This window comes from Vulpes lagopus, chromosome X (genome assembly GCF_018345385.1).
Source record: "Vulpes lagopus strain Blue_001 chromosome X, ASM1834538v1, whole genome shotgun sequence".
NCBI lineage: Eukaryota > Metazoa > Chordata > Mammalia > Carnivora > Canidae > Vulpes > Vulpes lagopus.
The window spans coordinates 12,036,692-12,053,329 of NC_054848.1; the positions used below are offsets into that span (position 1 = coordinate 12,036,692).

General features: G+C 40.4%; 1 protein-coding gene and 1 pseudogene across 1 annotated transcript in view; both read left to right on the plus strand.

Moving 5' to 3' along the window:
• Positions 1-16,638, plus strand: part of CA5B (carbonic anhydrase 5B) — a 59,918-nt gene that overhangs the window by 38,181 nt on the left and 5,099 nt on the right. Inside the window, exons 3-7 of the mRNA XM_041741529.1 lie at positions 665-862; positions 8,982-9,100; positions 10,923-11,018; positions 11,743-11,805; positions 13,034-13,189. Coding sequence (XP_041597463.1) covers positions 665-862; positions 8,982-9,100; positions 10,923-11,018; positions 11,743-11,805; positions 13,034-13,189 — 632 coding nt within the window. The remainder of the gene's footprint in view (positions 1-664; positions 863-8,981; positions 9,101-10,922; positions 11,019-11,742; positions 11,806-13,033; positions 13,190-16,638) is intronic.
• On the plus strand, positions 4,467-8,375 carry LOC121483186 (annotated as a pseudogene).

The window sequence follows — 16,638 nt, forward strand, 5'->3', positions numbered from 1 at the left end:
CATCAGTACCTTCCTTCATTTTTCCAAAACCCTAGAGTGTTGCCCTCATCTCAGTCGGAAGCCTATAATAATATAACACAATAATTGGATAAATCCAGAAATCTTCAAAATTGCAAGCTAAATTACAGACGCATGCCACGCAAGCCTTTGTTTCTCCTAGCCAAGCAATGAAAAACGTAGAGTGCTTTGGTGAACACTTGCTTTCCAAAACTTCTTCCTCCTCTTCCCCCATGGCCTTTGTTGAAAAGAAATCCTCTAAGGAAAATTGCATGGCTCTGTATTTGCATGTAAACCTGGGTTGGTGGGTGGGGCTCAGAAAATTATCGGGAAAGAAAAGAGCCTCATTGGAGACCACGCTCCTTCCCCACGGTGCTCATCTGCACGCGTCCTACTGTTGGCACGTCCTGCTGTTGGCACAAGGCCGGGCAGTGCTTGGTTTAGGCGAGCCGAGAGGGTGGGCCGAGCTGCCTGCGCTGACGACGCAGCAGGCTGCCCCTGTGCCCGCTGCTCTGAGCGGCCTTGGTCGGTTCCATCGGCCCCCACGTGGCTGATCCCTCGGGCTTCGATTCCATCAGCCTCGGCAGCCCCCACGACTGGCATCACCCACTGTGTGATCCCGTATAGCGGACGTCTTGACCATAAGCCCCGATGTGCTTTCTCCTAGTGCACCCGCTCTGGGAGAGCGTGGACCTGGTCCCGGTGGGCGAGCGCCAGTCGCCCATCAACATCCGGTGGAGGGACAGCGTCTTTGATCCTGCCTTAAAACCACTTACCGTCTCTTACGACCCGACCACCTGCCTCCATGTCTGGAATAACGGGTACTCTTTCCTCGTGGAATTTGAAGATTCCACAGATAAATCAGGTGAGAGCCAGACTGGTGGTCTTGTCTGGAGTTCAAGACATCGTGTCAGCATCAGCACAGGCCATACCACACTCCCTCCATGGGAACGTGGACCTCTTTGAGCAGTGGCATGGGACTCTTTGCATTTACTTTTTTAACATTTGAAAAAAAATCCCTCCTAGTTTTTATAAACATTTTCTTCTAGTAAAGGTAGTATTTATTAATAAGTATGTATATTGCTATGTATAGATAGGAGATAGGTTTTGAAATTAGAGCTTTGCCTGAAATTTGTATGTATTGAATATGTACTAATTTTCTCTGATACTGACTTTACAAGATACTTTTACATTAAATAGTACTACTATTTAGATGTAAGTGAGCAGTTGCAATACCTTTGAAATGGGGCAAGAAGAATATTCATGTGTGCATGAAGTTAAAGTCTTGACAACTAGTTCTACACAGAAAAATAAAAACTCACATTCTGTTAATTTTGTTGATTAAAAGGTGTTACCTAGTTTATCAGAAACACAATTTAAAAGAGATTTTCAAACCCAAATATTATATTGCTTTAGAATCTTCTCTGGTTTTCGATTACCCAGGTGTAAACTAATCTGAATGATTTCTTAGTTTATCCCAGAGTTTATTTCTGTGTCTATTGAACACAGAATGTGATTAATTTCATGTAGGGTTCCTTTTTCTTTTTCTTCTTTTTTTCAAGACAAATTTGATGGCATCAAGTAGTCTTAGTCTGAAATGATTATTATTTGAAATAGTATATCTTAAAGAGTAGTTGTCAACCAGTGGCAGTTTTGCCCCGTCTTCCTCCCCTAGGACTGGGGGTACTTGGCAATATGTGTAGGCATTTTCAGTTGTCACACTTGCAGGGGTGGGGTGGGGTGGGGGAGTGGTGTGACTGACATCTTATAGGTGAAAGTCAAACTGCTGAGGAAAAACTACAGTACATGGGACAGTACTCACCAAGAGTTACCCAGCCTCAAATATCATTAGAGCTGAGACTGACAAACCTTTTAGGAAATTAGTTTTCTCTTATGAATATGAGAAGATGAGCCTGTGAAAGTATGAATGCATGAAGTCAAAAGTGTAACCTCATGCATAAATAGAAGTGTTCCCTCCTGTATCTATCCTGGCTCTAGGATTCTCAAGTGCATCTTGGTTCTCTTTGCATTTTTCTAGTGATGCTCTGATACTTAGACACGGCCCTCTGGCCCAGCCTCAAACAGACTGCTCCTCCCATGGGAATTATTTCCTTTTCCTCTCAGATTTACTAGTATCTTTCCTAATTTTTCCAAAACCCTTTAGTATGCCCCATCTCAACTGGAAGCCTATAATATTACATTACATATAAGAATTCCAGAAATCTTCAGAACAGCAACCTAAATTCCTACGATCCAGATGACCATCTTGCATGATGATGAGCTTCCCTTGTCACTGTCGAGTTCTACCATTACTCCTGCCAACTAGACTAGTGGGCAGACCTAGTCTGTAAACACCAACTCTCATACGTGCACTCGGGATGAGCAGTAATCCTCTCAAGTCTAAATAATGCTCTCTAGGTACCTGGCAACCTTCTTTTTTTTCTTCTGAGGATCCTAAATGTTGGTCAGTCTTCTATTGACCTTGCCAGTAGAGACTGTGTGTTTCCAATATATGATTGGTTCACTGAGTTGGAAATTATGGGAAGTTGTTCAGTAAGTTTCTTAACCAAGTAAGTTAATCTCCAGATCATTCAAAGCAAATAGCTTTCCATTTTATTTTTTAGACTCAAGAATTCTTATCTAACCATTTGCTTGGTCAATCTCAGGTGGAAAACAAATGACCTGCATTTTCCTCATAATAACTCATAAGATACCCCCCAACACAACTAACTAAATCATTCCTTGATGTTACCTTTCCTAGGTGTGTCAGTGTCACACTGTTTTTACAAAATATACAAGAAAAATTGTAGAGAGGCTTCTAATTTTCCACTTGTTTTGTTAGGAAAGACCAAAATAGGTAACCCCTTTTTATTATGCTTTAATAATCATTTTCTTTAAGATACCATTAACCTTTGATAAGTACCTAACTTTCTCTATCTCTTTCTTTTTCCACATTTCAGTGACTGCCTGCTATTTCCTGCTTATTCTTCATTGCTATTTCTCCATGCTGTTGCAAAATAATTCATAGCATTCAAAGAGGAAGAAAGAGTGAATGAACATAAAACATAAAGAAAAAGAGAGCAAAGACTTCCTAGAAACGAAGAAAGGCAAGAACCAATTCTAACTCTAGAAAAGAAAGGAGATAATAAATATCAATGTCTATAAATTTTTTAAAAGTTAGGAAATGCTGCTGCAGTGTGCTTTACAAAGACTCGGGATAAGGTATGCAAGGAAAGGGTTTGGGAAAGGTATGTGACAAAAAGGAAACATACCAAACCTTATGGGATGCAGCAAAAGTAGTGCTTAGAGGGAAATTAGACATGAAAATGTCTATATTGGTGAAGAAGAAATTTCTCAAATCAATAACCTAGCTTTAAGGATAGAAGGAGAAGAGCAAACTAAACCCAAAGCAAACACAAAGAAGGGCATAATAAAGAACAGAGCACAAATCAGTGAAGTCAAAAGTTGGTTCTCCAGAAAGATCAACAAACCCGATAAACTCTTAGATAGGTGGACCAAGGAAAACAAATAAAACTCAAATTACTAGAATCGGAAATGAAAGGGGACATCACCACCAACCTTACAGAAATTTAAAGGAAAATAAGAGAAGGTATGTGAGCATCTCATACCACTGCCCTTCGCTGGGTATTGTTTTGTTATTTGGCTCCCCTGAGTAGGACACAGTTCAATTTTTTAATGAGTGTATGTGAGGGATAGAAAATATTGTGGGGAAGGGCACTAAATTATGCCTGGGCTGAAGCGCATGAATGATCTCTAATTTCACCTCCTCTGAAAGTACTCTCTCTCATTGGCTATGTCACCAGGCCTCGAAGAGAGGAAGAAATGAGTCCTGTTGTTCTCCTAAGGGTGCTTTCTGCTGCATCTTAGGTCACTTAACACTTTTATAGGGCATCACTGGTAAACCCAGGAAGCATGCTTCCACAGACATTAGAAGTTCTCCTTCCGGGATCCCTGGGTGGCGCAGCGGTTTGGCGCCTGCCTTTGGCCCAGGGCGCGGTCCTGGAGACCCGGGATCGAATCCCACGTCGGGCTCCCGGTGCGTGGAGCCTGCTTCTCCCTCTGCCTGCTTCTGTCTCTGCCTCTCTTTCTCTGTGACTATCATAAAAAAAAAAAAAATTAAAAAAAAATTCTCCTTCCTAATTTTGGTCCTGCCTTTACTTTTTTATAGAAAACATTGTAATGATTTTTAGCAAATTTATAGCGTAGGACAGTCCAATTTTTAAAATATTTCCATTACCCCAGAACATTTCATGCCCATTTCCTTGCATTTAGTTGGATTTGTATGGGTCTTTTCCTTCATCATCCGTTCCTTTGCTAGCTCCTTCACCTCCACATTAAAAGCAAAATAAGGGGGATCCCTGGGTGGTGCAGCGGTTTGGCGCCTGCCTTTGGCCCAGGGTGCGATCCTGAAGACCTGGGATCGAATCCCATGTCAGGCTCCCGGTGCATGGAGCCTGCTTCTCCCTCTGCCTATGCCTCTGCCTCTCTCTCTCTCTCTCTTTGTGTGTGACTATCATAAATAAATAAAAATTTAAAAAAAAATTAAAAAAATAAAAGCAAAATAAGGGAGTGAACATTACGTAGATTGTTCACCATAGGCCCAGTGCTAGGCTGGGTATTTTATATTTGTTATCTAATTTTTTACAAGTTTAATCCTTGCTCATCTTAGAAAATTGAAAGAACAAAGTGTCAACAACCTCTAATAAGTATATATTTGTTTGATATGTCTTATGACCACTCTACTTTCTAATTTACTACCTTCTGTCTCCCCTCTGTGCCTGTTTCTTGCTGACTCCACTTCACCCCTCTCACTTCTGCCCCACCTGACCCCACCCTTTTCCTCACTCTTGCTGAGGAAACCAGTGATACTTCAATTAGCAAACCCAACAGACAGTTGGCAGTCTGCTTCTTTAGTTTCTGATTTCATTGCTGATCTTCTAAGTGCCAGGCACTTGCCAGGTGTTCAGAATGGAAAGAGGAAGAAGGGATGGTTGCTGCCTTTAGGGAGCTTATCGCATGGTGGGGAGACATCCCCTTGAAGAGACAATACTAATGCAGAGTGCTAAGTGCCATTAGGGAAGTGTTCAAGTGGGGTCTGGTGGGAGAAGGCTTCCTGGCAGAGGTGACACCTGGGCAGTCCATGAGGAGGTGGAAGTTCAAGGCAGTGCCATGTTTGTATTAGGTCTTACAGTGTAAAGAGCAAGAAGGAAGAAACAAGCAAGTCCTTAGGTAGGCAGGAGGTGGTACATGGAGAGTTCTGCACACCATGCCCAGAGATGGGGAATCTGATGCAGCTTACCTGGGTACTCTTGCTCTGGGTCTCACACTGGGCTGTGGTTGAGGTATCTTAACTTAGGACAAGAACTTCAATTTCATGAAACAGATCAGATTAAATATTTGCCAAAGTCAAGCTCACAATATGGAGCTGGCATAGAAAAACAAGTTTTTGGAAGATATTTAATTTTTTATTTCAGCGTGCCTCCTATTAATTTAGTGAATCATATGGTATTATTCTCTCTACCTCCCCTGCCCTTCAAAAAAAAGTGGTCATTGGTGTCTTTGCTCACCTTTTTGAAAACTTTTTTTTTTAAAGGAGAAATTATGTAAAATATTTTCAAAAGGCAGTAAGATAGCAGACTAGTGCATGACATATCCAATGTATTTGGTCCTTGAGATTGCTGTAGTCATACATAAAATTCAACTAATGATGCAAGAAACTCTAAAGATCACTAAGATAGATGAAATGGGTGGGCTTTATGCTGATGTATTGGTTTAACCATGGACAGACATCACCAGGGTTGGATTAGACGGAAGAAATGAGGAACTAATTAATATGTGTTAACAAATTCAAGAAAAAAAATCAGCACAACCCAAAGCCCGAAGAAGGCTGATTTTAAAATCTCATTTTTTTCTCAATATTTTGCATTTAATGTATTGATTTCACTAGTTTAGAAAACTCTAAACAGAAGGTACGTATTATCCAACATGGTGAGGCCAGTGGTAGAGTGTGGATGACTCACATTGTTCACTTTGTTCAAAGAGAGATAGGTGATAATTTTTCACTTGTAAATTTTTTATTCCATTTCAATGAAAGGGAGAGAAACACTAGTATCTTCCAAAATTGAAAAGCAAGGGGCACCTGGCTGGCTTAGTTGGTAGAGCAACCAACTCTTGATCTCAGGGTCGTGAGTTGGAGCCCCACGTTGGGTGCAGAGTTTACTTAAGAAAAAAAAAAGTAAAAAAAAAAAAAAAAAAAAAAAGAAAAAAAAAGTATCAATGTATAAAAAAGAAAGGGCATATCTTTTGTCCCCATATTTCAGTTTTATGAGTTTTTTGTTTTTAAGATTTTATTTATTAATGAGAGACAGAGAGAGAGAGAGAGAGAGAGAGAGAGGCAGAGACACAGGCAAAGGGAGAAGCAGGCTCCATGCAGGGAGGCTGACGTGGGACTTGATCCTGGGTCTCCAGGATCAGGCCCTGGGCTGAAGGCGGTGCTAAACCGCCGAGCCACCAGGGCTGCCCAGTTTTAGGAGTTTGGATTGGATAAATATGCTAAGAGAAATTTGCATTTTATTGCACTTAAAAAATGGGTACAGTAACTCAAGGTCAAGATCATGTTCTAGGAAGAGGAGAACTCCCTCATCTTCTAGGCACAGGCAATCAAGAAGCAGATCAAGAGGGAGATCACATTCTAAGTCAAAGAGTAGGTGATGATTCAGAAGTCCAAGACAGAGAAGATCTCATTCCAGAGAGAGAAGTAGAAGGTAAAGGAGCACCCCAAAAGCCAGGGACAAAAAGAAAGAAGATCAAGAAAAGGACCGTTCCAAAACACCACCAAAAAGTTATAGCACAGCCAGACATTCCAGAAGTACAAGCAGAGAGAGACAACAGTGAAGTATGAGTGGCACAAGATCTCCTAAAAAGCCTGGGTCGCCTAAAAGGAAAGTATCTTTCTCATCATCCCTTAGGAGACAAAAAGGAGAAGAAGAAAGAAAAAGACAAAGAAAGAAGCAGAGATGGAGAAAAATCAACAAGAAAGAAGAAGAAAAGGAAAGATAGGGAAAAGGATGATCAGGAATGAAAAATCAGAGAGTGACAAAGATGTAAAAGTCACATGGCATTAGGATGAGGAGGAACAAGGGAATGACAGCAAGAAAGAGAGAAAAGAAGAAACCAATAGAACCAAGTTGCCCTAAAACAAAAGAATGTTCTGTGGGAAAGCGAACTGGTGATTCACTAAGAGAATCCAAAGTGAATGGAGATGATCATCTTGAAGAAGACATGATTGTGAGTGGCCAAATATTGCCTCCTTGGGGGAGCCAACTGGATTCATGCACCAGTGCCATTCCTTTGTGTGATTTCTTAATGCTGCATTTGTTCGTCTCAAACCTAGATGAATACAGCTCTGAGTTATAATGGTTACATAGCTGATACTGATATTAGCTATTTACATTGTAAAGCTTGTGGAAAATGATTCAGGAGTAACCAGTTCTTGACAGGGTGAAATCTGATTGTGTAACCAAGCGGTTTTACTCTTCTGGCGCTGCTTCATAACAAAACAAATGCTTCGTGTATCTACAGAAGGCATAGATTGTTTATGTTGTATGATCTCCTTATATTAAGTTCAATTATCATATTTCTAGATTTTGACTCATTGCAGTAATAGAGCCATATAGGAGATGCACTGATTCCATGTTAATTGTGGTGGGAATATCCTAAATGTTATTAAAATCCTCCAACATGATGGATCTACTTACGGTCTTGTTTGCTGACATGACAAATTAGCATTACTATAGTTACATCAGAAAATGAACATTTGAAAGAGATCATCCTTTAAGCCTTGTGGTCAAATTGTGGTTTTTGTTTAACTTTAAAAGCTTATACATGCGTTCACATTTTTGGATGGCCTACTAGCCTTTAATTATAGAAACAAGATTTCAAATGAAACTGTCTTTGGTGGTAAGTAAATAGCATAATTTGAAGTAGAGTTGTAGGGCAACCCAGGTGGCTCAGCGGTTCAGCCCAGGGTCTGATCCTGGAGACCTAGGATCGAGTCCCGTCAGGCTCCCTGCATGGAGCCTGCCTGTGTCTCTGCCTCTCTCTGTCTCTGTGTCTCTCATGAATAAATAAATAAAAAGTCTAAAAAAAATGTATTCTGAAGTAGAGTTGTATATGTTTTCATTAAGGTGTTTGGAATTTTTTTTTCTTGAAATAATTTATTTCACCTCTACATCAGTGAAAGCCATCTGCCTACCCTGAGTCCATCTGTAAAAGAAAGTTATCTCTTGCCCTGATTTTCAGTTTTCCATCCTTTTATTAATTTGTTGTCATCTCAGTGTTGCAAAAAGGGGGTAGTACATTTTAAACTGACCTTCATTAAGCTTTTAAAATAAGACAGATCTACTTTATAATATACTTTTTATTTGATCTCAAGCATAAAACCAATGAATTTGTTAGTATTACTGCCATAGTAATCTAATCCATACAGTGATCCCACGTGAAATGCAAAATAGTTAGGCAACTGTTTTCTTAGTTACAGGAGTTTCAAGCTTCACTTTTGTGCGGTAAAAAATACAGTAAGGCTACAGTCTGCCATGTTGATGTACAGTTTCTAAAAATGTTTTACAAGACTTTGATAATAAAACCCTTACACTATTTCATGTCCCTGTAAAAAAAAAGTGGGCTCAGTAAATATAGAATATAAAAATAAGTCAAGAATTGGCTTTTAACGGTTGTAGGTAGCTTGGAGTGTAGTTAAATCTCAGTGTCTTTCAGAGTACAGGTTGTGCCCTGATCCATGTATTGACTTTGTGGAAATCAAGTTTATATACACTTGTATCTAATCCAGTGCACTCCACTTAGGACACTTCATATAGAAGGTCCACCCAAAGATCTGGCCTTTGCCCCACATCCCTCCATGGTGTGAAAAACTGTCCCCTGAATTGTTGGATGTGCCATTTCAGTTATCAAGGGAGGACCCCTGGAGGACAACTACCGACTGAAGCAATTCCATTTTCACTGGGGGGCCATCGATGCTTGGGGCTCTGAGCATACTGTGGACAGCAAATGTTACCCGGCAGAGGTATGTTGAGCAGCTTGGGAGCAGTCACAACTGTGAAGTGGGGATAGTGCTGAGTTTTTAAGACAGTCTCAGGAACAATCAGGTGATTCCGATAAATGCGAAATAGCTCCCTTGGGTATATTTGATTATTCCCAGTTTATACGTGTAAAAATGATAATCTACCCTCATCTCAAATGATAGAGCAGAAGTGAACCTTCAGATCCTAAAATGGGGAGGGGGCTCCTGGGTGGCTCAGCAGTTGAGCATCTGCCTTTGGCTCAGGGTGTAATCCTGGAGTCCTGGGATCGAGTTCCACATCGGGCTCCCTGCGAGGAGCCTGCCTCCCTCTGTCTGTGTCTCTGCCTCTCTCTGTGTGTTTCTCATGAATAAATAAATAAAATATTTTTAAAAAAAGATCCTAAAACAGGGGGGCACCTGGATGGTCCAATGGTTAAGCTACTGCCTTTGGCTCAGGTCATGATCCTGGGGTCCTGGGATCCAGCCCTGCATCGGGTTCCCTGCTCAGCAGAGAACCTGCTTTTCTCTCTCTCTGCCTCTCCTACCCCCTGCTTGTGTTTTCTCTCTCTCTTGCTCTCTCTCTGTGTCAAATAAATAAATAAAATATTTTTTTTAAAAAAAAGATCCTAAAACAATCCTTCTAGACTTCTAAGCTAGGCTCAAATTAAAGCCTGAAGTTATAACCGAGGCAACAATGCAGGGCTACCAGGTTGAATTAATCCAAGTGAGAATTGGTAGCAGCCTAATTAAGGCTGTGGCGATAAAATTAGAGAAAAAGAGCAAGATTTAACAAGCATTTCTGAAATAAAAGCAACAGAACTTGGAGGCAAGGTCCATTTCAGGAGAGACGAACAAGTGAATTGTGACCTTGAGGGTATATTTGGGAAACTGGGTGATGATGCATTTATGAATGATGGACAAGAAATAATTTGTAGGGAGGAATAGGAAATGCAAAGGGAAATAGAATTTCTTCTTACAATTTTCCCCTTAATTTAGTTTTAAATGATACCTTAAAAAGAAACACGTGTGGGGAAGCCTGGGCGCCTCAGCGGTTGGGCGCCTGCCTTTGGCTGATCCAGGTCGTGATCCTGGAATCTGGAATCAAGTCCCACATCGGGCTCCCTGTGAAGCGCCTGCTTTTCCCTCTGCCTGTGTCTCTCATGAATTAAAAAAAAAAAAAAAAGAAATGCGTTTTAAGTGGTTATCCCTCAAAGAAATTTGTCTTCAACTCTTGTCTAATTCCCATGGAGAGAATCTATTTCTCTCAATATAAACATCCCTCCTTAAGATGCAAATGGATTTTTGATATGATGGTTTAATGCAAATCAGAATGGGAATGGACAGACGTTACTCCCTCACTGAACTATTACTCACCTTGCTGTATTCGTTTTATTTTTCTCCAGATAAATCCCTCTATTCAGAAGTAATATTAGGGGCACCTGGATGGCTCAGTCAGTTGAGCGGCTAACTCTAGATTTTGGCTCAGGTCATGATCTCGGGGTCCTGGGATCCAGCCCCATGTTGGGCTCCACACTCAGTAATGAAGTCTGCTTGAGTCTCTCCCTCTCCCTCAACCCCTTCTCCCTCACCAAGATAAATAAATCAATCTTTAAAAAAAAAAGAGGAATATTAATTACTGTTCCTGCATGCAGTTCTTCCTGCTATTTATTTCTATCTCATTTTGCACCAGATTGGTGTATGCTTTTCTCAGTGGCATTATTTTGGGCAAGGAAACATGTTAAAATATGATGTGTTGAATAGGGCTGTTTGCTTTGGAGTGATCCTGTATGGTCCTGTGTCAAACCTGCTTTTAATGGTGTTTCAGCTGCACTTGGTGCATTGGAATGCAGTCAAATTTGAAAACTTTGAGGATGCAGCACTAGAAGAACATGGTTTGGCTGTAATAGGAGTATTTTTAAAGGTAAGAATGTGATATTAAGATCTGAGGGGCAGCCTCTCAGCGGTTTAGCGCTGCCTTCAGCCTGGGTTTTGATCCTGGAGACCGGGGATCGAGTCCCACGTCAGGCTCCCTGCCTGTGTCTCTGCTTCTCTCTCTGTGTGTGTCTATCATGAATAAATAAATAAAATCTTAAAAAAAATCTAACTATAGTGGGGTAAAAAGAAACAATGATTGACTTGTGGGATCACTATGTTGTACACATGAAACTACTGTAACATTGTGTGTCAACTATACTTCAATTTAAGAAAACAAGAAAGAAAAAACAATGGTTAAAATACAAGATTGCTATGAATATATTTCAAATGGTATAAAAATGCAGTCCAATAGAGTAGTCATGAGCCACATTACATAAATGAGCTCTTGAAATGTGGCTATTTTGTGGAACAATTTTTAATTTTAATTAATTAAAATTTCAACACAAGAACTGATATCTAAATGGAGCAGGGGTACTTTTCCCTGCAGGCATGCTGACCCTGTCAGCAAACAGCCTGCTCATTTGTTCTGTGTCTACTTTAATTCTGTGATGTTTATAGTGATCTAAATTACCAGTTTAAGTGTAGTTTAAATAGGGTGATTGATTTGTTTTTATGTAATCACCAGGTGGCTAATTTTAATTCACATTCTGTTACGATTTCAAAAGTGAATGTCAATTGTTTTTAATATCTTCTCATTGCTCCTTCTTTAGTTAGGCAAACATCACCAAGAACTACAGAAATTGGTGGATACCTTGCCATCAATCAAGCATAAGGTAATACTATTCTCCCTAAATCACTTGAAACATATCTTACATTTGATCTCGGAGTGGAGACTTAACAAGGCACTTTGAAAGTTGCCCCGGAAGACAACTTGCCGCTTAAGATGTGTGTGTTGAGGGGGGGTCCCTGGATGGCTCAGTGGTTGGGCATCTGCCTTCAGCCCAGGGCGTGGTCGTGGAGTCTCAGGATCGAGTCCCGCATCGGGCTCCCTGCATGGAGCCTGCTTCTCTCTCTGCCTATTTATCTGCCTTTCTCTCTCTGTGTCTCTCATGAATAAATAAATAAAATCTTAAAAAAAAAAAAAAAGATGCGTGTGTTGAGCCCCTGGCCCTGGGACACCTTGAAGGCCACAGAAGTTATTCTGTTGGTGGGCACTGACCTCTGGTTTTGCTGCCATGCCCCAGCGCTCAGGGAGTCCGGAACACAGCACTGTCCCCTCCTCTGCTCCTTCTGAGTCCCCGTGGAAGCACCCAGAGCAGCCCTGTTGACTCTACCTGCCCTCTCACAGGCAGGGGGCAGAGAAGAGTCTGACAGAACCTTGGCTTGGCTAGCTGTAAAGAACAGTTACCCATATCCTTCACGATCTACCTTTGTGCAGGCCCCAGGGTTAACTGTCCAGTATTCAGGATCCCAAAGGGGCTGTTCCCTGGGGGTCCACATCTTCTCTCTCTCCCCCCACCTCCACCCACCTGGCTGTCTCCTCACTACCTCTTTCCCTCCACCTCCCTCTTTTTCCTCCCCTCTTTCTGTCTCCCCTTTCCTCCCAGGGGCCTGGCTCCCCTGAATTTGCATTGTGTTTTAGAAAGGAGAACTCTATTCCTTTTTCTTGAAAAAGAGGAGCCTCCTTGTTCATGCACCAGCTACCACCTGATGCCTCCCAAAGAGGTCAGAGCAGACTACCTGCAGCAAACTCACTAGACTGGGTGGAGAAGGTGGTTTTTGCCGTGTTCCCGTGGAGGACTGTCAGGACTATACTGTTGTCAATTATGTCTCAATTAAAATCTGTTATGTCTCTTTTTTAAAAAAAGAGAACCTTGCACAGTGGATTATATGTAGGAACAAAGCATGGGTGTGATTCTGTCCTTAGGCACCCAGAGGTACCTGTAACTCCTCTGGACCAGTGCTGGTCCCCAGCCTCCCCAGGAATCAGGGCCTTGTCTTGCAATTCCTGAGTGGTTTTCACGCTGAATGATAGTTTCGGTGACCCCTTCTCTTGGCCAGGACACCCTTGTGGAATTTGGGTCATTCAATCCTTCCTGCCTGATGCCTGCCTGCCCAGATTACTGGACCTACTCGGGGTCCCTGACTACCCCTCCACTCTCTGAGTCTGTCACCTGGATCATTAAGAAGCAGCCCGTAGAGGTTGATCATGATCAGGTATGTTCTTTCCACATTTCTGTATGAGGAAATGCTAGTCTGTCCCTTTAAAACAAGGCTGGGCTCCAACTTTGGCATCAGTTGTTAACATCTTGTAATGCTTATACATTTTTTATTAAAATGTGCTAACATCTTGTCTTAAAATTTGGGTATAAATTAGAGAAGGCTTCAAATCAACTAGAGAGAAGAGTTAAAATTGAGGAAACAAGGTTTTTACTTTCATATTTGGCAATGACATATGTCTTATGCATTGTGTATTTTATATATAAATATGAATCTCTATATAAACAAGACCCTTTTAAAAGGAAGAATGAAGGCTGGAAATGAATGTGCTCAAAACCCTTTAAAATCCTAAGGAAATTTTGCTCTGGAACTTCAGGATAAAGACAGAATCCAACAATGTCCAGAAATTCTAAGTCAGATGTTTTGAACTTCAGAGTTTATTTTCTTTTTAAAAATTAAGTTTAAAAAAAAAGTAAGTTTAAGTGGTGATTACTATGTCAATGCACAAAATCCTGTCTAATTCATAATTTAACTAAGCTACAATAATACTTGTATATGCTTGCTCTATGGGCTTTTTATTAATTACAAAGCATTTTCACAAGAGCAAGAGCTTCTAAAATCTTTTTTATGAAGCCAGGAGAGCTGATACCAACATCCATCAAATCTTGCATCAAAAAATAAAGATTGAAGAATATATATATATATATTAAGATTTATTTTTTAATTTAGAGAGCGAGGGGCAGAGGGAGAGAGAATCTTAAATAGGCTCCACACCCAGTGTGGAGCCCGATGTAAGGCTCTATCCCATAACCCTGAGATCATGAACTGAGCTGAAACCAAGAGTCCAATGCTTAATCAACCTCACCACTTAGGTGCTCCTCTGAAGAATATATTTTAAAGAAAGCAAAAACAATATATGAGAAACAAGCTAGCAGACAAGGACGCTTGGGTGGCTCAGTTGGTTAAGCATCTGCCTTCAACTCAGGTCATGATCCCAGGGTCCTAGGATTGAGTCCCATGTCATTGGGCTTGCTCAGCAGGGAGCCTGCCTTTCACTCCTCTCTGCCTATGTCTCTGCCTCTCTCTCTTTCTCATGAATAAATAAATAAAATCTTTTTAAAAAATTTAAAAACTAGTGAATTTTGCTAATGCCTTTTAACATATAGAAATGATTATATGATTTTTCTTTTTTTAAGAATTTTATTATTATTATTATTATTATTATTATTTAAGAATTTTATTATTTTTTAAATTTATTTATTCATAGACACAGAGAGAGAGGCAGAGACACAGGTAGAGGGAGAAGCAAGCTCCATGCAGGGAGCTCGATGTGGGACTCAATCCCGGGACTCCAGGATCACACCCCAGGCTATAGGCGGCGCCAAACCGCTGCACCAGGGCTGCCCGATTATATGATTTTTCTATGTAGATTCACAGATATGATGAATTATACTAATATCATTCCTAATAAGGAACCATCCTTACTTTGTTGGAATACATACTACTTGGTTGAAGTGGATTATTTCTTCTAGTGTACTGCTTGCTTCCTTTTTTTTTTTTTTTTTTTTTTTTGCTTGCTTCCTTTTTTAAAAAGATTGTATTTTTTAATTGTCAGAGAGTGAGCAAGAGAGCACAAGCTGTCATTGGGCTCGCTCAGCAGGGAGCCTGCCTTTCACTCTGCCTGCTGCTCCCCCAGCTTGTGCTCTCTTGCTCGCTCTCTGACAATTAAAAAATAAAATCTTTTTTTAAAAAGGATGGTTCCTTTTTTTTAATGGTTCCTTATTAGGAATGATATTAGTATAATTCATCATATCTGTGAATCTACATAGAAAAATCATATAATCATTTCTATATGTTAAAAGGCATTAGCAAAATTCACTATTCAGTTTTTAAATGTTTAAAAAAGATTTTATTTATTCATTCATGAGAAAGAGAGAGAGAGGCAGAGACATAGGCAGAGAGAAGCAGGCTCCATGCAGGGAGCCCGATGTAGGACTTGACCTTGAGACTCCAGGATCACGCCCTGGGCCAAAGGCAGACGCTCAACCACTGAGCCACCCAGGCATCCCCAGTTTTTAAATTTTTAAAAAAGGTTTATTTATTTGAGAGAGAAAGAGTGCATGTGCAGGGAGGGGAAAGGGAGAGGGAGAAAGTTCAGCAGGCTACTCACTGAGCTCAGAGCCCTAGCCCAGTTGCAAGGCCTGACTCCATGACCCCAAGATCATGACCTGAGCAAAAACCAAGAGTCATATGCTCAACCCACTGTGCCACTCAGGGGACCCTCAGTTTCTTAAATGTTTAAATAAAATAGAAATGAATGGATATTTCCCTAAATTGATAAAAGGGATTGCTCTCAGTTCAAAAATAAATAGTATGCTTAATATGGAAATATTATTACCATATACAATTTTGTATTATGTTCTGGAAGTAGCCAATATGATTACACCAAAAAAGAGAAAACACATTAGAGAAACAAAAAAAAAAAAACTACCTCAAAAATAAGGTAATCAGTAATTAGTGGGGTATAATACTAATTTATAGAAATCAATACATTTAATATATATAAATCACAATCAGTTAAAGGATATAATGATATAAAGTTATAATGGAAGAATGAACACTATTTATAATGGAAACAAAAAGATAAAATGCCTTGAAGTAGGCTTAACAAGAAAATTTAGCATATAATCTTAAAACATCTCTGAAGGACACAAAAGAATTCATAAAATTGATACCATTCTATTAAATCAGAAGACAGCATAAAGACGCCTTTGATATCAATTCTCCTTCAGTTGTTTTTTTTTTTAATTTAATTTTATTTATTTATTCATGAGAGACACCGAGGCAGAGACACAGGCAGAGGGAGAAGCAGGCTCCATGCAGGGAGCCAATGTGGGACTTGATCCCAGGACTCCAGTATCACGACCTGAGCCAAAGGCCAATACTCAACCACTGAGCCACCCAGGTGCCCCTCTCCTTCAGTTGTTATTCTCCATTGTTTATTCTCCATAAGTTTGATATGGTCCATTTACTGTGCCAATAGGATTTTTAGATAGATGTGCTATTTCTAAAATCATGCAGAAAAACGAACAAGCATAAATAGCCAGGGAAAATTCTGAAAGAGAAAATGAGAGATGAGGTGGGGGTGGGGGGCGCCTGGGTGACTCAGTGAGCTAAGCGTTTGACTTCAGCTCGGGTCATGATATTGGGCTCCTGAGATAGAGCCCTACCTCTGGGATAGAGCCCTGTCTCGTGCTGTCTCTGGCCATCTCTCTCTCTCTCTCTCTCTCTCTCTCAAATAAATAAATAAATAAATAAATAAATACTTTTAAAAAAAAGGAAATGAGAGCTGATTAGATCCACATATTTATAAAGCCTCAATAGTTAGTAGTGTGGCCCTGGCAGACAAATAAAGAGATCACTGGAGGGGAGAAAGTGATTAAGTT